Source organism: Equus asinus, chromosome 8, assembly GCF_041296235.1.
Source record: "Equus asinus isolate D_3611 breed Donkey chromosome 8, EquAss-T2T_v2, whole genome shotgun sequence".
In the NCBI taxonomy this organism is placed as follows: domain Eukaryota; kingdom Metazoa; phylum Chordata; class Mammalia; order Perissodactyla; family Equidae; genus Equus; species Equus asinus.
Window position 1 is genome coordinate 76,005,523 of NC_091797.1, and position 22,090 is coordinate 76,027,612.

Here is a 22,090-nt window from a genome sequence, read left to right on the forward strand (position 1 = left end):
GAAACTCTTTCAACAGTTTCAGCAGGTGGGGGGTGACAGCGGTCATGTAGGGTGAGGGCAGTCGGGGGTGGTGTTGGGCTAATTTGGAGTCCAGGCTTCAGTGGGGAGAATTTAGCTTTAGTTGGCATCTGGAAGCAGGCGCCTGTGTTCTTTCAATGCTCCCCCTCCCCTTTCCTCAGCTGGGAGCTGAAAGGCGCAGGGCAGATAGGTCACCTCTGAAGCCAAAGGAGAGGAAATTTTAGCAAAGAGTCCGTCTTTGGTGCAGTCTATTTTTACCTATGATTATTTTAGAGACAGACTCCTTGACCAACCTCCCCGACCTTCATTTGCCCCCATCAATGAGCTCAGCATTAATTGATTGTACTGAATTAATTTTAATTAAAATTAAAAACATAGATCATCATGTTTGGCTTTTTTGAACAGCCAGTGCAAAACTCAGAGCCAAGTCCTCTTTTGCAAACAGCCGAGGGAGGAACTGGGTCCCAAAGAGCCTGTCTTGTGGAGACAGATCCATGAGAAGTGGCTTCAGATCCATTTCATGGTCTTGCTGGTTGTGCAACTGGTCACTTACTTGGGTCCATGGAAGGATGCAAAGGGTCAGAGCTGCGAATGGAGGCAGGAAAGGCAACGTGCTTCAAGGAATTTTTCTAACAACCAACAAGTGCCGTTTTCAGAGCTTTTTTCCTCCGCAGACCCTTCTGATTTTTGAGTGCTGTATTTCTGGATGTGGGTAGAGGAAATGGCTCTGAGGACTGGAGAACAGAGCCTCCCCACTGGCACAGCCTGGGAGTGCCCCCTGGGACAAGGAGAGGACAGGGCGGTCAGGCAAAGGTTAGGGAGGAAAGCAGAAGCAGAGGCCCAGAACGGCCCCAGGAAGTGTTTGTATTTCTCCTCTGGGAGGGAAGACAAACAAGCTTTTCTCCTGCCTTCTGGGCAGCTCTGCGCGCTCTCCAGCACAGAGTGAGTCTGAGGAGAAGGCGTGAGGCTGCAAACAAGAACCATTCTGGGGCTGGACCCCACAACTCCCCTCCAGTATGAATCCCATCGGAGCTGCCAGATGCTTCCCAGAAATGATCACTTGGGCGTAATTTCATGAGTTTCAAAGCCTGGATGTCTCCAGGCTTCGGCTCCCAGGGACACAGGCAGCTTGTGACCCAGGCTCCAGAGAAAGGACTTCCCTGAATCATTCGTTTCCCAGCTGAAGTTGCTGTTCTCCGTGGAGCGCCTGCATCCACCCACACGCGCAGCACCTGCATCCTGGAGTGAAGAAGTTGGTAGAACAGCAGCTGTGTGAGCAGTAGCACTCAGATAAGCATCTGTGTCTTTGCGGGGACTCTACAGCCTGGCACACAGAGCACTTGTCCTGTGTCCACTATGGACAACGAGTCGTGCTGCCTCATCGAGGGGGACCCCATCCCTCAGGTGATGCCACCACTGCTGATCCTGGCCTTTGTTCTTGGCGCCCTGGGCAATGGCATTGCCCTGTATGGTTTCTGCTTTCACATGAAGACCTGGAAGCCGAGCACTATTTACCTTTTCAACTTGGCAGTGGCCGACTTCCTTCTCATGGTCTGCCTGCCCTTTCGGACAGACTATTACCTCAGGCATAGACAGTGGGCCTTTGAGGATATTCCCTGTCGGGTGGTGCTCTTCATGATGGCCACGAACAGGGCTGGGAGCATCGTCTTCCTCACGGTGGTGGCTGTGGACAGGTATTTCAAAGTGGTCCACCCCCACCATATGATGAACACCATCTCCAACCGGACTGCGGCTGGCATCGTCTGTGCCCTTTGGACCATGATCATCCTGGGGACTCTGTATCTTTTGATGGAGAAACATCTGTGTGTGCAAGGGGAGACTGTATCTTGTGAGAGCTTCATCATGGAGTCAGCCAATGGCTGGCACGACGTCATGTTTCAACTGGAATTCTTCCTGCCCCTCGGCATCATCTTGTTTTGCTCCTTCAAGATTATTTGGAGCCTGAAGCAGAGACAGCACCTAGCCAGGCAGACGCGGATGAAGAAGGCCACCCGGTTCATCATGGTGGTGGCAGTGGTATTTGTCACGTGCTACCTGCCCAGCGTGTCAGCCAGACTGTACTTCCTCTGGACGGTGCCCTTGAGCGCCTGCGATCCGTCTGTCCACATAGCCCTCCACGTTACCCTGAGCTTCACCTACATGAACAGCATGCTGGACCCCCTGGTGTATTATTTTTCAAGTCCTTTGTTCCCCAAATTCTACGCCAAGCTCAAAATTGGCAGTCTGAGACCCAAGCGTCCAGGATGCTCCAAGACACGGCGGCCGGAAGAGATGCCAGTTTCGAGCCTCTGTCACAGGAGTTGCACCAGTGTAACAAATAGCTTCCAAAGCTAGCCTGATGTCCAGTGGGATCTCCAAACGTGCTGAATGGCACTAAAAAAGGCAGACACACTAAAGCGAGGAGGACAGATTGGCGACTTGGAAAGAATTTGTGCTAAGGGGGAGGGGCTTTGAAAATGCCACCCTTTCTTAGCTGTATCCTCCTCACTGTTGGACGTGAAACTCAGGTTACTGTGCCTTTTTGAAAGGTTCCAATTGAGAAGTGAGTAGGTTGCATTTATATCATCTGATTACAGTGACGGGGATGATATATGCACGGAGTGGGGCATGTATGTGTTGGGGCGGGGGGTTAGGAAGAGCTCGGCTCCTGTGTAATTTTAAACAGCTGAGTAAATACATACCAATGTTTAAACCAGTTATGTTCTCTCTCTGGGGAAGTTAGTGAAGTTAATAACTTATCAGTATTTCCTATCTTCCGACCTTCAATTGTTACTTGTCTCGGGAAATAGAAACTGGAGTAAGTCAATAATTTTATTTCAAGCTGAGTGAGGCTCTTTAGATTGGGAGGTCCTGATCCCGATGATTTTCGTCTTCATGGGGCCCCCTTACATTGTTGACTTCTCAGTTGCCGGAGAAGAATAACTGCAAAACAGTTCCATCTGACCTTCTTCAGACTCCGAATTTTTCTGCAAGTCTTTACATTTCAAAGAAGGTGCTGAGGGCTATGTTTACCTGCCCTGATTTTTCCAGTGGGAGCCGACTGCTTGAAAAAATCCCGTTAGCCTTAGGGAAGTGCTGAGTCTGGCATTATCGCTTTTGATTGCTTGTTATGTGACTATGTGTTGAAGTTATTCATTCATTCATTCTCCATGTCTTTACTGAATTCATGTTCTGTGCCAGGCACTGTGCTAGTGTCCCTTTTAGCTGGAGCGTCGTTAGTCAACCCTTGTGTGACAGCAAAGTCTTTTGGGGGCGGGGGGCAGGCAGGGAGGTTAATGACCTCCGCCTTTTCAATGAATATAGTTTCTAGACCTGTTCTCTGCAAACATCAGTATTTTCCTCTTATTGCAGGATTCTGTACAAACACGAAAGGGCAAGAAGGCTAAGTGTCCTTATGCACATAAGTTCCCAAACATATACCTGGAGGCCTCAGAACTAGATGATTCTATGAAATGATAGGCAGCCCTGCCCTAGATTAGGAAGAAAGATTTCAAACCAATCTTAGCTCTATTCTCAAGCCACGAAGTTGTGAAAGTTGTTCTCAGCTCCTTTATTTACACTTTGTCAAATTTCCAGTGTACTCTCTGCACTTAAGGACCTTACCAACTTTTAGTTCTTTGGCCTCAGAACACCCCTTCAGCTGTCCTTATTTCCTTTTTCAGAGGCACTTTGCATTGCCTAGTGATGAAAAGTAGGGGCTGTAGAAAGTCTGATGAACCTAAGTTTGAATCCTAGCCTAACCTCTTACTAGAAGTGTGATCTGGGGAGAAGGTTTTATTTAACCACTTTTAGCTTCAATTTCCTCACCTGTCCAACAGGGGTAACAATAATGTTGACTTCAAAAGATCGTTGGGTGGATTCAATGAAGGTAGGATCCTGAAGCATAGAGACCTTGTTCACTGTGGTACCCCCAGGGCCTAGAAGAAGGCCTGTACACAGCAGGTGCTCAATAAATATTTGACTGCATGAATAAGTGCATGTAAAGAATTAAGCGCAGTGTCTGGCAGTAAGTACTCGATATTATGACTTATTGTATTAACACATCTTACACATAAAGAAACTGAGGCACGGAAGCAACTTCCCCTGGGGTTCAGAGCCGCTAAGTAGCTGCTGCATTGTCACCACCTAAAGCCGCCTGCTCCCCAGCTGCTTGGGAAAGAGCAAAAGTAAGCATTCCGATCAGCGTCAAGGAACATATGTCCTCCTCGTAGAAATCTGTGAAAACCCGCACTTCTGCTTTGAATTCTATTCTTAGCTTGAATTCTTTCCTGGGCTGCTCCTTTCTTGCTTCATCTTAATAAAAATGAGTTCCTGAAGAAAATCCGTGTCCTGTGTATGCCCCGTGTTAAAAGACTTCTTAAAACTTTACCCTCCAAAGAAAACAGGCAGACGTTCTCACTAAAAACCAGCAAGAACAAACAAAAAGAAAGAAAAATCAAACAAAAACCCAAAGACAGTCTTGACTCTCATTTTGCTTCCCGTTTTAAATTCATACAATGTGACAAAAAGAAATCATCTTAAGAAGTGTTCTTCAGAAACTGTAAGGAAGAGGAGTACAGCTTTTTTGGCAAGACGCTGTTTAAACTACCTGAAGTGGAAAAATGTAATCGATTTAGAAAATGTTTTCTCCTCTTGCTCAGGGTCTTTCAGGAAAAGTCACACAAAAGCTAGCAGGGATATTAGGCCACGTAGTCTATATGAATCGTATGGAAGAAATAAGAGGTACTTTCTATTGGTGCTGACAGTGCAAAAATTTAAGGTCAGGTCTATTCTCAGGATGGGTTTCCTTACCCTTTATTGAAACTGAAATGGTTAAGACGGTATCTGGAGTCACCAGAGTGCAGGGGCTGGTTAGACAGGATTATAAGTCTGGACACAAGGGGCTGAGCCAATTGTTTAAGATTCTACAGCAAGGTGGGGAGCTGGCCACACTGCAATGCATGATCTCACCTTGCTTGCCCTCTGGGCCTTCTAATCCAGACGTTTCCAATATGACTCAAGACCCCATCATCACAGCGAGTGCATGAATGGCTTCAGGACCAGCTACATAATTTTCAGGGCCAGGTGCAAAACGAAACTGCAAGATCCCTTGTTCAAAATGTATTAAGAAGGGCCAGCCCGGTGGCCCAGCGGTTAAGTGCGCACATTCTGCTTCAGCAGCCCAGGGTTTGCCGGTTCGGATCCTGGGTGCGGACATGGCACCGGTTGGCACGCCATGCTGTGGTAGGCATCCCACATATAAAGTAGAGGGAGATGGGCACGGAGGTTAGCTCAGGGCCAGTCTTCCTCAGCAAAAAAAGAGGAGGATTGGCAGCAGATGTTAGCTCAGGGCTAATCTTCCAAAAAAAAAAGTATTAAGCATGTCAAGATGGGAACAAAAGAGCATTAAAACTAAACACAAGAATTTCAGAGTTCATCCATGAAGCTGGGGCACTAAATTATATATATATGTACAGGTTGAGATAGAGTAGAATAAACAGATGGGCTCACATATGGGCATAATCTATATTCAGCCTACAATGATGATATAGGGGGAGTGGGTAGGGGTCAGTATTTTATTCCTTGTAAAGATTCATTCATTCATTCATCCTCCCTTTCAGGGAATATTTATTAGGCACCAGCTCTGTACCAGGCACAGTAGAAACACAATGAAAAACATAGCCCCGATCCCATGGGGTCTATTGTAGAAACCAAGGAAAAAAGAAAATTGCCATTCAGGCTAACTGCAGCGAAAATGGTAAACACAGGGCTCTGCAGGAGAATCCAGGTGTCCCTAATCCTGGCTTAGGGGTGGGGGAAGGCTTCTCAGAGGAAGTGACTCATAAACTTGGCCCTGAGGGATGGATAGAAGGCAACCAGGTGAGTCAGTGCGGAAAGGTCCTCCAATTAGAGAGGAGAGAGGTGAACAAGAGAAGATGGTTTGGGAACCACAGGACAATCAATGGGACACGAATGGAAAGTCCGGGCTGGGGCCAGGACACCTGGTAAGAGGTGAAGCCGTGAGATCCATCAGGGAGAGAAGGGCCTGTTCACAACCCGTCACAACACACAATTTGTGAATAGTCTTTCAGATTCTTTATTTCTAAAAAAGAATTACGTTTCTTTAATTATGTTTTTGTTCAAAATTTAAAGAACAAACAAATATATAAAGTAAGAAGTGAAAGTCTTCTTTTCATTCCTCCTAATCTCATTTCCTAGAGGTGATGACTTAGCATTCAGGGCATCTACACACTTGTACACAAATAATGAGTATTTTGTTTTGCTAAAGTAGGATTATTATATATAAAATACAGTTTTGCAAAGCATTTTTGTCATGACTAGCTTCCCACGTGGGAACAGAGATCAAGCTCATTGTTTTTAACTATATTTCATCGTATAAATGAACGATGTATAGTTTATTTAACTAATGGCCTTTTAATGGATATTTAAGTTGTTTCCAATTTTCCTCTATTGCCACCATTCCATGGTGAATATTCTGAATGCGCTATCTTTGGACTCATGTGCCAGGATTTTTGGAAGATAAATTCTTAGATGTGGAATGGTTGGGTCAAAGGACAGGCATACGGGGTGAGGCAGTGTGCACAGTGGCTGACAGCATGGGCCCTGGAGCCAGACTGTCTGGGTTCAAATCCTTCTCCTGTACTTATTAGCTGTGTGATCTCAGGTAAGTTACTTCTCTCTCAATGCTTTATTTTCCTTGTCTGTAGAATGGGGACAAGAATAGTACCTGCCCCATAGGGTGCTGGTGAGTACTAAGTGAGTTTAGATGTATGAAACACCTAGAATAATGCCCAACAGAGAGTAAGTACTCTATCTATTAGTTCATCGTATTTTCTCTTATTAGCTCTTAGTATATTAGCTCTGGCAAAAAGGCTGAGCCAACATTTTGCCACCAACAGTGTGTGAAAAAGCCTTCTTCCACACTCTTCCACAAACAGGCTCTTGTTTGTTTTGTTTGTTTAATAAGCATTTTTTTATTACTTTTGTAAAAAAAAATCCCACTTCACTCCTTTAAAGTGATGAAGTGCAATTTATTGATTTTTTCTCTTGTCGATGTGCCTTAGGTGTTGTACCTAGGAAGGCTTTGCTTAAGACAAGTTCATGAAGACTTATTCTTAGGTTTTATTCTAAGAGTTTTATGTCTTGCGTTTAGGTCCGTGATCCATTTTGAGTTAATTTTTGTGTGCACTGTGAGGAAGCAGTCCAACTCCATTCTTTTGCATGTGGCTGTTCCAGGACCACACTGTCTTGATTACTGTAGCTTTGCAGTGAGTTTTTAAATCAGGAAGTGTGAGTTCTCCAACTTTGTTCTTCTTTTTCAAGATTATTTGGTTATTCTGCTTTGCCCTTAGGTTTTTTACATTAAATTCAACACTATATTTCAACACTCTGCAATATCCTTCTCGTTTCTTTTTATATGCCCTGCTGGTCAGTATCATCCATTTCCTTTCTACCTCCTTACTTCCCAATTTCTCCTACTTCATCTTCTTCTGTAGTAGTCCAGAGGTCCTCATTTCCCAAGTGTCTAGCCAACTCAATGTCATTTATGATTTGCAGGGGGAAGTCTCCCAAAATGCCCCCAATGAACTATGCTTCCTGTACTCCCACCCATATGCGGCCCCTCCCAGTAGAACATGGCCTGGCTATATGACTTGCCTTAACCAAAGGAATGCAGTGGAGGTGACGTTCTAGGATTTCGGAGCCTAGCCATTAAGAAGGTCTGCTGTGTGCTTTTGGAAGCCTTGAGTAGCCTTGTAAGAAGACCAACCTACCCTGTGGAAAGAACGTATGAAGAGACCGTGTGTGGATGCCACATAGAGATGCTACATAGACAGACACGAGACTGTATGAAGAGGGAGGGAAGCTCAGGTGTCCCAGAGTCCTGCTTGAGCCTAGCAGCCACCTAAGAGACCCCAAACAAGAACGGACCAGCGGAGCCCGGTCAACCCATAGAGGTAATGCAACGGTGGTTGTTTTAAGCCACTGAATTTTGTGGTGGTTTGTTACACAGCAATAGATAACTAAAACAGAAATCCCAGCGAAGTTCAAAGGCAAATAATAGTGAATTACTTCACCTCTCTAAGCCTTGGTTTTCTGACTGTACGACGAGGATGAGGATAATAACAGCACATCACTCGCAGGGTTTTTGTGAGTGAGGATCAAATGAGATCACATATGCAAATCCCTTAGCACAATGCCTGGCACAAAGCAAGCCAGTTGAGAGATGATAGCTATCTATTTTTAATTCTGAAAAATGGTTCAATCCAGGTCAGTGGCACACATTCAAGATGTAATAAGATAACTAGGCATGGAGATCCGAGTTAATTGTGAAAGTCATAGATCTGAAGTGGAGTTTCCCCCAAACTCTGTGGACTCACTGCCTTAGCTGTTGAAATGATTCATTATAACAAGTTTCTGTACAACTCATCCACTAGTAAGGAAAAAAATAAGTACATAAAGAAGGATACAAGCAAGACAAGACATGCCCGTGTTGCAATGGGAAGACCGGAAATTCCATAGCAGGTGCCAGAATCCAGGCAGACGGGAAGTTTCATTCTGTCTGAGTAGTTGTGAACTTGGGTTTACAATCAGAGCATGTGAAAGCTGGAAGGAAGCTTGAAGATGGTCCAATCCTTCAATTCACACACGAGGCAGCTGAGGTTAAGAGGTTTGACCGCTAGTTAACAGAGCCAGAACAAGCATCCAAAGTCCAGCTTTTCTTTTTACAAATTTAACAATATTTGTTGCTGTTCTTTTCTAATTTTATCCATGACTATTGTTTCAAAATAAAACCCAAATATTGTAAAATTGTAAAACTTAGAAAGGAGATTCCCTTGCAAATTTCAGCTCCCGGGAATAACTATTGTTATTAGTTTTTCTGACTCTTGGTTTGTTCTTCTTCTAGTTCCTTGAGATGTAAATTTGGGTTATTTATTTGAGATCTTTCTAATTTCTTAATATATGCATTTATTGCTGCTAACTTCGGGCTTCTGACTCTTAGTTAATAAAGGCCCTTAGGATTGCTTTATGAACCTCATTGACAAGTTCACATTCATCCAAGAAGGAAGCAGCATATTCACGGTTAGCAAGGACGGGAAACAAATACCAGTCATTTCAATAGAACCTAATACCCCCACATAATGTCACCCCAATCCAAAGTAGCCTTCCAGAAGGAGCATTAACATAAGAGGCAGTGTGTGTAATGGTTAGGGACACAGGCTTTGAAGCCAATGCTGGATTCAAATTCAAGCTCTGCTCTTATTAGCTGGATAGACTTGAATATATTACCAATCTCTCGGAGCTTCACTTTCTTCATTTTGAAGTCAGAATCAGTGATGTTCCCTATCTCACAGACTGCAGTCAGCATAAAACAAGATAATGTATTTAAAGCATTGTGCACGGGGTTCGGCATGTTGGAAGTTCTCTGTAACATGGGTGCCAACTTCCTCTTCATCATCATCTTCATCAAGTTCCCCTGGTTCCTATGAGTCTAAGATTAGATTATCGTGACTGCAGCTTACTGTGAAGAGTCTACAAACCCCTACTGTTGAACCTTGGTATGCAACTAAGGAAACAAATCTATTTCTTTCTTTCTTTCTTTTTTTTTTTTTGAGGAAGATTAGCCCTGAGCTAACTGCTGCCAACCCTCCTCTTTTCACTGAGGGAGACTGACCCTGAGCTAACATCTGTGCCCATCTTCCTCTACTTTATATGTGGGATGCCTACCACAGCATGGCTTTTGCCAAGCGGTGCCATGTCCCCACCCGGGATCCAAACCGGTGAACCCTGGGCCGCTGAAGCGGAGCGCGTGCACTTAACCACTGCACCAGCAGGCCAGCCCCACAAATCTCCTATTTCTAACTCAAGGTAGATCCAACACAATTTACAACATCTTGCATAGCAGGAATTCCTAACCAAGATATTAAAGGGTAGAAATGTTCTGTAGGGTTACACCCAATTATACTGAAAAGCAAGGAAATGATGTGTGAAATGGTGACCTGCTTGAGAGGCAGAGTTCAAAGTCCTCTTAGGTCTTGTTGCTCTAAGTTTAATTTTTGAAAAATAGGGGCTTTTAAAATATCACGCACTTAGAGGAGGAGGCTGTGCAAGAGTGAGGACAGGCTGGATGGGAACTCTCTGTTCTTTCTGCTCAATTTTGCTGGGAACGTAAAACTGCTCTAAAAAATAAAGCTTATTAATTAAAAACAAAATCACATACTTAAAAATAAATCACTTACGTGAGCACAGAAGCATATCGAAATCTAACACAAACCAAAAAACCAACTTATTCTAACATACCACTGGCAATCCAAATTAGGTTCAAGTTTTCAAACATCTTAGGAAATTTTATGCTGCTCTCAAGTAGCTTTTTTTTTTTTTTCTAACTAGAGATTGAGTGCAGAGTTCTGGTGTGGAAAAGCAATCTCTGTTTGTGTAGAGAGGATGGCATGGCAACATCAAATTCAATACATCTGTCCTCATAAAATAGACAATGACTGTCCTCTTGGTCTTTCCAAAAGAAATCATATGCAGGCTACTGTTTCTTAAATTATATGCATGTTAATATTTTATGCTAATTCTTAATGTTTCTGGAAAACCATGCTGTTGAACATCGTAAATTGTTATCGTTCTTGTTTTTGTTGATTACGTAAGCTAACCGCATGGTAGTGAATCAGTTCTCCGGTGCTAAGTACTCAATACACAGGCACACAGCCCTCCAAAGGGAAGACCTCCACATTTCAGTAATTTACAAATGACAGGTGGCTTGCCTAAACTTATCCTTTACGTTTAGAAAATTTCGTGGGTTCCCGCCTGGTCAGGGGATTTTATTACTTGTTTATGCAAACAGCAAGTTGCATAAGAGCCTTACTGTCTTTTTAAAAGTGATTTCGTAGTTTCCTGGTAAGCGTTTAGTCATCTATTTCAACACCCTGACATGACATAAAGGCAGGCGCTGAACCACATAGACAGGCACCACTTCCCTTGAGGATTCACTAGGTGAGGAGCTCCCTAGGAACAGCTCGATCCACTCATGAACCCATACCACCAGCGGGATCATTTTCTGGAAATAGACAAGAAAAACTGCTGTGTGTTCCGGGATGACTTCATTGCCAATGTGCTGCCACCGGTTTTGGGGCTGGAGTTTGTGTTCGGCCTCCTGGGCAATGGCCTTGCCCTTTGGATTTTCTGTTTCCACCTCAAATCCTGGAAATCCAGCCGGATTTTCCTGTTCAACTTGGCCGTGGCTGACTTTCTCTTGATCATCTGCCTACCGTTCCTGACGGACAACTATGTGAGGAAGTGGGACTGGAGGTTTGGGGACATCCCTTGCCGGATCATGCTCTTCATGCTGGCCATGAACCGCCAGGGCAGCATCATCTTCCTCACGGTGGTGGCGGTAGACAGGTATTTCCGGGTGGTCCATCCCCACCATGCTCTGAACAAGATCTCCAATCGAACAGCAGGCATCATCTCCTGCCTCTTGTGGGGTGTCACCATTGGACTGACAGTTCATCTCCTGGGCCAGAAGAGGTTGATCAGGAATGGCAATGCGAAGTTGTGCAGCAGCTTTAGCATCTGCCATACCTTCAGGTGGCACGATGCGATGTTCCTCCTGGAGTTCTTCTTGCCCCTGGGCATCATCCTGTTCTGCTCAGCCAGAATCATCTGGAGCCTGAGGCAGCGACAAATGGATAAGCACGCCAAGATCAAGAGGGCCATTAACTTCATCATGGTGGTGACAATTGTCTTTGTTGTCTGCTTCCTGCCCAGTGTCGCTGTGCGCATACGTATTTTCTGGCTCCTGCGCACTATGGGTACAAAGAACTGTGACATCTATCGCTCGATTGACCTTGCGTTTTTCATCACCCTCAGCTTCACCTACATGAACAGCATGCTGGACCCTTTGGTGTACTACTTCTCCAGCCCATCTTTTCCCAACTTCATCTCCACCTTGATCAACCGCTGCCTCCGGAAGAAGATGCCGGATGAGCCAGTTAATAACCAGAGCACAAGCGTCTAGCTCACGGGGGAACTGAGTATTGCTAGGAGTGTTCCAGACGCTTTAATCGCTGACCCCAGTGAGCCATGGAGCCCCTCCTATCTGACTCTGGCCTCTCATTAAATAACCAAGCCAAGAAAAGAGGTTGTCACCAAGAACCAAGATCTCTGGAGAAACAGTTTGGCTGGTGCACAGAGTAACGACATCAGACTTGGCTTGAGGTTTCCTAGAACGTCCAGATTCAGAGAATCCGATTTAGAGAAGTGGTGTGGCAGAGTGGGCTGCTTGGTTGCAGAGTGTCACCACAGAAATCTTGGGGGAACGGAGGATAGAGCTTCTAGGCATCTGAAACTTCTGCCTAACCTTGGACACTTGCAGAACTGAAGATGGCAAAACTGTCCACCCTTCTGCCGAGCAGAGTCAGAGCTACAGGAGACGCCCATCAGCACCTGCGATTCACTGGCCTCTTTCCTTCACCTGCCTGAGCCTTGGATGGTTCTCAGCTCCTGGGGTCATATCTAGCCTGTGTGTGGGCTCTAGTTGGGACAAGGAGAGTGAAGTGATTGGAGGGGAGTTCTGGCTCCTGGAAGAAGCCCAGGCATCATTAGACAAGCCAGTAGGTCACCTGGGTTCCGTGGGACCAATTCATCTTTCAGCCAAGCTTTAGCAGAAACAGTCTAGACGGAGAGACTCCCGAGCTGTGGTGAATATCTGAGTTTCGAGCGGTGCTAAGAAGGAGATTATCCCTGGGAGGGATGGGGCAAAACAGTATTTCTGAGGGAAACTGTTACAACTAATCCATTCCTCTGCACTGATTTGAAAGTTGAACAATTGAAAAGGCTTCAGGGAAGAGAGCTCCTTCCCACTTGTGTTTGGTTTTATTGTTAAAAGGGAAATGCTGCCCAATGGTTGGGCGGGGGGGAGCTTCCTCCCGGTTCGTTTGCTTGTGTTTCTGTACTTCTAAGAAACTTACCACTTCAATAAACTTTTATATGAGACAAGCAGTCTGGGGTTGCGTGTGTCTGGGTGATGGTTCACAGAAATGGGCTTACTACTCAAGCAGAGACCTTTATGGGTTGTCAACTACGTCCTGATAGAAAATACTGTATACTGTAAAGTCAAAAAAGGGTGTGGACGCTGAGCTGCATCATGAAAGAGTTAAGTAAAAATTACACACGAATTGGGACAGGGATGGGAAAGGGCTGGGCATAAATAAAACCCATTGCATTCAGAAGGGTAGTACAGACAGGATTGCAAGAGCACTTTGCATTTTATTTGAAGTTTGGTGAATGTTGCTATTAATATATGTGTATTAAAAAAGGAACTGGCTGGTCTTGGATTTTTGCATAAGAGGGGAAGAAAGAACTTCCTATGGAATGGTTTCAATTCTCAGTTCTGGATTGGAAAGGAGATAAACTGGTTTGAGTTTGTGATCGGTCCAAGTTTCTGTCACTCTTTCACTTCCAGCTTCTGACACTCCTTGATTCTTTAGCAAGATGAGGCTTGCTTTGACACCCTCATGGCTTGGACACAGATAAGAAATGCAGATCCTCAGACTCCCAGCCATGAAAGAACGGCAGTAAATGAAGAAAGATAGCCATTCTTGAATTTCTTAAGTGTTTGCAGAGTACTTTGCTTGTCTCGTTCACCTCCTAGAGGTAAAAAATTACAAAGCAGAGATCCCCTTAAAGAAGAAGAGAGGGCAAAGATGAGCTTTTGGGAGCAGGGGTTCCCCCAGCCTCGGCCGCATGAGTCAGCAGGGAGCTGCTAGTGAAACTCAAATCTGTTCAGAACCAACTCACATTCATTCATCTGTGTGTCCCACCAGTTTTTAGGTTATTGAACACTAACTATGGACCAGACACTGCTCTGAGTGATTGGTAGAAACAGAGCAAGGAGCAAGGTACCCAAGACCCTCTTCTCAGAGAATTCACCTTCAAGGTGGAGAGGCGGACAGAGAAGAAAACAAATGAACGGAAAGGGAACATGTGGTAACAATGAATATTATGTGGACAGCAAAGCAGGGTGACAGGCTGAAAAGGGAGTGGGGTTGGGTGACTGGGAAGGTCCCTATGAGGAAGTGACCTTGTTCTGAGCCATGAATGACAAGACAGAGAAAACAATGCAAAAATCTGGGGGAAAGGCATTCTAGACAGAGGACGTGGTGAGTGCAAGGGCCCTGAGATGTGAATTAGTTTGGTGTGTGTGAGCATATTAGTTTCCCAGGGCTGCCATAACAATCTACCACAGACTTGATAGCTTAAAACAGCAAAATTTGTTCTCTCACACTTCTGGAAGCCAGAAGCCAAGTCAAGGTGTCGACAGGGTTGGTTCCTTCTGGAGGCTCTGAGGAAGAATCCTTGCCCCTGGTTCTGGTGGCTGTCGATCCTTGGCCTTCCTTGACTTGGAGATGCATCACTCCAGTCTCTGCCTCCATCTCTCTTCACACGCCCTTCTCCTCTCGGTGTCTCTGTGTCTTCTCCGTCTCTCTCTGAGAAGGACCCTTGCCCCTGGATTTAGGAACCACCCTAATCTAGGATGATCTCACCTCAAGATCCCTACCTTAATTAAATCTGCAAAGAGCTAGTTCCAAAGAAAGTCACATTCTGAGATCCTGGGTGGACATGCCTTTTGTGGGCCCCTGTTCAACTCACTACAATGGGGAACAGAGAAGAGGCCAGTGTGGCTGGGTACAAGGAGCGTGGGGTCTGCCACATAGTGAGGTAAAGAACCCCTGTTGTGTGAAAATAATGAAAGACTTGAGAAAAAGGTCACATTATGTTAAATGAAAAAGAGTTTCAAAACAGAATATGATATTGATTCTCTTTTAAAATGTTTATGTCTGTGTATACACGCAGGAAGAACATACTAGAAGAACACAAGCCAAAGCCTTAACTTGCATTCTACCTGGCTGATGGGATTACAGATGATTTTTGTTTTCATTTTTGGACTTCTCCTTGTTTTCTAAATTGTCAATGATTAACTATATTACTATCGTAATTATTTACAAGGGTATGTTGTTTAAAAAATTAAATCACATTTAGTTATATGTCTATAAAATAACACCATCATCTTCCTTGATCATCAACAATAGTTATTAATGAAACCAGCAAACAGTTAGCCATTGTTAAGCAGCTAGTAACTAAAGTATTTCTCCTTCTGGCAATTACTGATATAGCTATTAGCTGTCTAACCCACCCACTGCTAACTGTGCTGTTAGGCAATATGCTATCTGACTCCCACTAGGTTCCTGTAGATAACATCTCCCTGAAGCCTGGGTCACCATGGTAATGGGGTTTGAGCTGTTTTTCAGGAATTAGAACCCCTTGTCTGCTTCAGACTGGTTGAGAACACCAACCCATCCACTGGGCCTGTGCAGATGTCTGATAAGTGACCTTTTGACGTCAAGAGGCTAAAAACCCCACCCTCAGATCCTGCTAATGCCGCCATTTTGTGAATATGCGTCCTGTGAAGAGGCATGGAGTCTGACTACGCTTGTGTGCAGATCATCCATTCTCTCACCTCTCCTCACCTCCCATCATCTATCTCCAGGTTTCAGACCACCTTCCCTCTAACCCATAAATATCCCCGAGTCTCCATTTTTGGGGAAGCGGATTTGAAATTCATGCTCTCGCTTCTTCACATGGCTGCCTTGTGATTAAACTCTCTCTGTTGCAATCTCGTCGTCTCAGTGTTTGGCTTTCCTGGCAATAGGGAAAAATGGACCTGGTGCAGTAACAGTAAGAGAGTAGTCTCCTAGATGCTTCTGTTTCCCTGTGCAGGGGGGTGTCAATATTCACTTAAAATAGGAGCAATCAAGGCCATTCTGGGCTAAACCAAAGGGGCGTTCCGCTCAGTCTCAGTCCCAAACTGTGGTACAGCATGTGTGCGTGTTTAAGAACATGCAGGTATGTCTGTATATCTACATATTGGAAGGGGCAGTTATAATCATTGATGCATCTGTTTTCCATTACTTTATTTTGGAGGGTACCAGTTCTTGGGGTCAGGAGTTCCATGAGTTTACTCTCTGCTTTGTAAAAAGTAAAACTTCCTTTTAGCTGCCTCCAATCAATCTCTTCCAAGCTTCAAGAGATTAACCCCAGGTCTAGAGCCATAAAATTAGGGGTGCAAAATCATGTGTGCTTCTGGTTTTATGAACTCCCTTACCTTTCCACATTTATTAGCCTCTTCGCCCCACGTCACGTTGCCTGGAGGGAGGTGATATAAACTGCACCTTCACATGCCTTGGTTTAATTTTCAAAATACTTTCTGATTATGATCTATCAATCGATTGGCCTTCCTGCTTACAACAAGCAGCTCTCTTCACAGACAGTCCATCAGGCCCAGGCGACCTCTCTTGTCCTCCACTTTGCTTCAGTCATCGGAATTTAGCAGAGGAATTGGTTATCTGTGGAGCCTGGGACCATGGTGGCATTTGGTGGAGTCAGTAAGTACTGGAAATTGACCATTTGCCAAGCAACAGGGCTATGAGTTCTCATGTTCTCCCATCTTTTGGTTCAAATTAATGACTTCTTCAATTTGGAACTGAAATATTGATGACATTTTTTTGATGGTTGAGGCTGGGCTGTTTGTGTTACTTGCAAACTTCCTGAGAAGGAAATTCCTTTTTTAATTTTCTCTCATTGTAGGGGAAAGATACCTTATTATAATTTTTTAGCTCAAGTAACTGAGACACACTTCAAACTAGCTTAAGCAAAAAATTAAAAATAAAAAAAGAGGAAAGACAGTGGAAAGAGAGTGGCGTATCTCACAGAAACTAAGAATTAAGCCAGGCGTGGGCAGCATCGGGACATCAGCTCATAGCCCTTCGCCCCAGCTCTTAATCATGAACGTGACTCAACTCCCAATACCAGAGTCTCTCAGGGCAGATTCTCAAGCGAGAGAATCTGATTGGTCCCCAAACACTCTTTATAAAAGGGTCGTGAAGACGACAGTCATGCAGCAGCGGTGTAAAGGGGATTTTGAAACTGCTGTTTTCGTAAACACACACTCTCTGCCAGGCGTTCCTCAGGTAACATTTTAGTTCACCTTCCCTGTTACTCACTTAAGCAGCATGTTTAGGCTTTGGGTGGAGCTGATCTCAATTCTCTCGCTTCCAAAATTTCTGCCATGTGACAAAATGATGGCCCCCTGAAGGGATTTGTGTGTGGCATTACAGTAGGCCTGACCTATAGTCCACAATCCCACGGCCCTGTCAGATGAAAGGCAAGCATTTCTAGAGTCTTAACAAATATCGATATACGTGGTGTCCTGGACACACCCAGAGAGAGATTTATAACCATCTACAGGTATTTTGAACAGTACGTGATATTCCCCAGGCAACTGGAAAGAGAAAATGAACTGACCCACTGATGACATCAGGTTAAAAAACAGGGGAGTTCAGGCAGCCCGGTGGCACAACGGTTAACAAGTTGGCAGATTCTGCTTCGGCAGCCCAGGGTTCGCCAGTTCGGATCCTGGGTGTGGACATGGCACCGCTTGGCAAGCCAGGCTGTGGAAGGCGTCCCACATATAAAGTACAGGAAGATGGGCACGGATGTTAGCTCAGGGCCAGTCTTTCTCAGCAAAAAGAGAGGATTGGCAGCAGATGTTAGCTCAGGGCTAATCTTCCTCAAAAAAAAAGAAAAACAGTGGACTTATTTTCTGCGTGTTTACAAAATATCCCTCCTTTGTAATACAATGCTTAGTAGGAAAATGGTATTAGTGATCCATTTTTTTATTTTTGTAAAGCAACATGATGGAAAAATAGACTTACGGGGCGGCCCCGAGATCGAGTGGTTAAGTTCAGGCGCTCTGCTTCGGCGGCCCAGGGTTTCACTGGTTTGCTCCTGGGCACGGACGTGGCACCACTCATTAGGCCATGTTGAGGTGGCATCCCACATGCCACAACTAGAAGGACCCACAACTAAAATATACAACTATACTGGAGGGATTTGGGGAGAAAAAGCAGGAATAAAAAAAGAAGAAGATTGGCAGCAGTTGTTAGCTGAGGTGCCAATCTTTAAAAAAAAAAAAGATAGACTCACAATCGGAGAGACGCTACCTTCATCATCATCATTTGACAGCCATCAATGATTACATCTAAGATTTGCTCTGCGCTGTCAGACACCATGCTGAGGGTTTTACGTAGATGATCTCATTTCCTTCTTTCAATAGCCGTATAAGGTAGATGATCTCATTTCCTTCTTTCAATAGCCGTATAAGGTAGGTGCTATTTCCATTCACAGATAAGGGAACTGAGGCTCAGAGAGTTCGAATGATTTTCCCAAGCTCATAGACCAATAAGTGATGGACCGAGAGAACAAACGTGAGCTGTCTGGCTCCAGAGTCTTTGCTTTTCAAGTTCTGAAGAAACGCAAAGTGAGAGGTGAGCAACGTGAACTGAAAAAAGTAAGGTGAATGCCTTCACCCCTTTGGGGTCAATATTTCTGGAACTTGGGAGGCTGCCCAAACCTTAGGCCCTCAGGCACCTCCCAAGTCCAAGCTGAGACCATGTACTTGAGCTGCCTGGCACAGTGCCAGCACCTAGTGGGTGCCCCATGGACGCGAGTTAGCCTTCTCCAAAGCTAACCCGGGGGTGACCCCTTTGTTGTTGAAGCTTCTCGTTGAAGGTTCTTCTTGTCTTTCCAAAGAAGCTATCATCTCACGAGGAGGCAGGTCAGGGATGTTCATTACAACATTGTTTGGAATAGTGAAAAACAGGAAACAATCTAAGTGTCTATTAGTAGGGGAATAGATAAATAGTGATACAGGAACCCAAAGGGATATATATAGCAGTGATGAAAAACGAACCAGAGCCACTTGAATCAATAGGACTGAATCTTGAGCGTAATATCTAGAGCAAAAAAGCAACTTGTCAAAAGATACATGCAATATAACATTTATGTAAATGTTTAAAACACGTTAAGCAACATAATATATGGTTTTTGGAAGCATCAATATGCAATAAAAATCATGTGTGCACAGTAGCAGCAAGATAAAGATTGCTTCTGAGGAGGGAGGGAAATAGGATGAAGGGAGGCCTCATCTGTATCTGTAATGTCTTTACTTCGTTTTACAAAAAGGATCCACAAATGTCCTTCACTGGGTGAGTGGTGAAACAAAGTGTGGTACATCCATACCACGGAGAACTGCTCAGCGATAAAAAGGGACAGACTACTGATGCCCTCAACAACTTGGATGGATCTCAAGAGCGTTATGCTGAACGGGAAAAAAAGGCCAATCTTACAAAGTTACATACTATATGACCCCATTTATGTAACATTCTTGAAATGATAAAATTGTAAAGGAGAAGAATAGATCGGTGGTTGCTAGGGGTCAGGGGCGGGGCAGGCGTGGTCAACGTGAGGGTGTTTCTTCATGGTGAGAACCGTCTGTATCTTGAATATGGTGGTGGTTATACAAATCTATATGTGTAATAAAATGTCAGAATTATGACAAAGACGTAAAAGGAGAAGAAGAGGGAGAGAAAGGAGAAAGGGAGGGAGGGAGGGGGGGAGGGAGGAAAGAAGGAAGGAAGGAAGACTAGTTAATTTTATTGTTCGAATACCAACTTCCTGGCTTTGATAATGTGCTACAGGTACGTAAGATGCCACCATTGGAGGGAGCTGGGTGATGGGACCTCAGTGTACAGTTTCTGCAACTTTTTATGGGTCTATAATTAATTTGGAATAAAAAGTGAAAAAATAAAAAGATTCTGAGGTAAACATGACCAACTGTTAACATTTGTTAAGTCTGGGTGGTGGGAACACGAGTGTTGTATCATTAATTTTTGTTCTTTATGAGTATGAGGGTATTTGTATACACACACACACGATTAGGTTACGGGACAGGACTGTGGGGCAGACGCCGCCATCCACTCGGTTTAGGAGGCCCCATCTCTCCAGATTCAGCTTATGCTCCACCTTCTTTTGCATCCCCCCCAAATACTCACAGGTGTCCTTTGTTTTAAAGATTTTATGGCTAGCGACTTGGGAAACTGATAAAAGGTAACCAAAGTAAGCTTGTTTATATAAAAAAATTGAGGTTAAAAACTTAGAAAATGAACTCGGGAAACATTGTGCTAAGTGAAAGAAGCCAGACACAAAAGGCCACATACTGTATGGTTCCATTGATATGAAACATCCAGAACAGGTAGATCCAGAGAGACAGAAAGCAGACTGGGGCTGCCAGGGGCTGGTGAGGGGGGAGAGGAAATGACTGCTGATGGCGACAGGGTTTCCTTTTGGAGCGATGAGAATGTTTTAGAACTAGATAGAGGGGGTGGTTGCACAACATCGTGAAGATACTAAATGTCACTAAATTGTTCACTTTAAAATGGTTAATTTTCCGTTATGTGAATTTCACCTGACTTAAAACCAAACAAAACTCTTACAAAACAGAATCCAAGAGTAACGGTCCTCATCTCTAGCTCGTCCTCCCTCCCGTCCAGCCTCCGTCCCAGTCCTCGCCTGCCCCAGAGACAGTGGTCTGACGATGGAGCTAGCGTGGGATATCAGGTATGAACCAGTGTCTGTTGTGGTTTCTGGTCATCTCTAGACTGGGTAATTATCATATAAATGATCTTCTCACTGTTACAACCCCTTGGAGGAAGGCATGGAACCAGGAGGTCTGTTAGGGGCTGAATCGTGTCCCCCCAAGTTCCCATGTTGAAGTCCTAGCCCAGTACCTCAGAATGTGACCGTATTTGGAGACAGGGCCTTTAAAGGGGTAGTTAAATTAAAATGAGGCCGATAGGGTGGACCCTAACCTAATAGGACTGGTATCCTTATCAAAAGAGATTAGGACACAGCCACACTCAGAGGGAAGCCCAAGTGATGACACAGGGAGAAGACAGACATCTACAAAGCAAGGAGAGAGGCCTCAGAAGAAACAACCCTGCTGGCACCTTGATCTTGGACTTCTGGCCTCTAGAACTCTGAGAAAATAAGTTTCTGTTGTTTAAGATGCCCAGCCCGTGGGACTTTGTTAAGGCTGCCCTAGCAAATGAATACAATATCCTATCATCTTTCTTCTATGCTTCAGTCAGCCAGTGGCTTCAGAGCTTGGCAGGAAGGCCATATGTGTTTATTTAACAGCCCTTATTACCTACAAATTTGAAGAGAATTTCACACGAGGCCTGCCGTGCTACACAGCAGAGAAACCCAACTTTAGAAAAAGTCGAGCACCCGTTAAGAACAGGATGACTTTTCATAGGCAAACACTGCCCAACTCTTTCTTCTCTCTCTCCATCTACTTTTTGTTTAATGATGGAAACAAACCTCAAAAGTCATTAAAATGCATATTTAAAAAAACTGAATGAGAGAAAAAGAAATTACACTGCTCTCTAGGCTTCTCACAGAGGCAGAACACTTGACATTTCAGTCATGATTTTTAAAAAAATTTGGTTTTTTAAAAAAAATTGGCACCTGAGCTAACATCTGTTGCCAATCTTCCTTTTCTTCTCCTTCTTCTCCCCGAGGCCCCCCAGTACATATGGTATATTCTAGTTGTTGGTCCTTCTAGTTGTGGCATGTGGGACGCCGCCTCAGCGTGGCTTGATGAGCGGTGCCATGTCCGTGCTCAGGATCCAAACCAGCAAAACCCTGGGCCGCTGAAGCAGAGTGTGTGAACTTAACCACTCAGCCATGGGGCTGGCCCCTAAAACAATTTTTTTAACAAAACTACTAAAAATATTATAGTCAATCCAGAAAAAAAATTGATATTCTTATCTACTGAATAGATGTTCTTATCTACTGTTATTTATAACAAAGAATATTGACATAAAGCTCCCAAGAATTATCTTTCTAGAACAAAAATTGAATTATTCCTCTTTTCCTACCTCAAAAACCTTCAATTATCAACAGAACAGAGTTCAAACCCAGTTCAAACCCTTCACTGCCAGGCTCCTTGGTACCAACACAGGATGGCAGAGGTGAAAGAGAATGGCCTTTGGAATCAGAGGTTCCTGGGTTGAAATTCCAACTTCACCACTCATTGACTAGGTGCCAGAGACACAGAGAGGGTGAAAGAGCCTCAGACCCTTCCAGC

At 44.4% G+C, this 22,090-nt stretch overlaps 2 protein-coding genes across 2 annotated transcripts; both read left to right on the plus strand.

Annotated features, from left to right (window-relative positions):
- The first annotated feature begins 366 nt into the window (after positions 1 to 366).
- HCAR1 (hydroxycarboxylic acid receptor 1) lies at positions 367 to 4,352 on the plus strand. The gene has a single exon (XM_014858758.3). The coding sequence runs from the start codon at positions 1,375 to 1,377 to the stop codon at positions 2,371 to 2,373; it is 999 nt and encodes a 332-aa protein (XP_014714244.3). The 5' UTR covers positions 367 to 1,374; the 3' UTR covers positions 2,374 to 4,352.
- Positions 4,353 to 10,949: 6,597 nt separating this feature from the next.
- Positions 10,950 to 13,044, plus strand: HCAR2 (hydroxycarboxylic acid receptor 2). Its single transcript, XM_014858757.2, has one exon. It carries the CDS (start codon positions 11,072 to 11,074, stop codon positions 12,059 to 12,061), a length of 990 nt encoding a protein of 329 aa, XP_014714243.1. The 5' UTR covers positions 10,950 to 11,071; the 3' UTR covers positions 12,062 to 13,044.
- Positions 13,045 to 22,090: the final 9,046 nt, after the last annotated feature.

Bases quoted from the DNA above. Each gene is read 5' to 3' on its own strand.
- HCAR1 (XM_014858758.3), top strand. From the start codon at position 1,375: ATGGACAACGAGTCGTGCTGCCTCATCGAGGGGGACCCCATCCCTCAG.
- HCAR2 (XM_014858757.2), top strand. From the start codon at position 11,072: ATGAACCCATACCACCAGCGGGATCATTTTCTGGAAATAGACAAGAAA.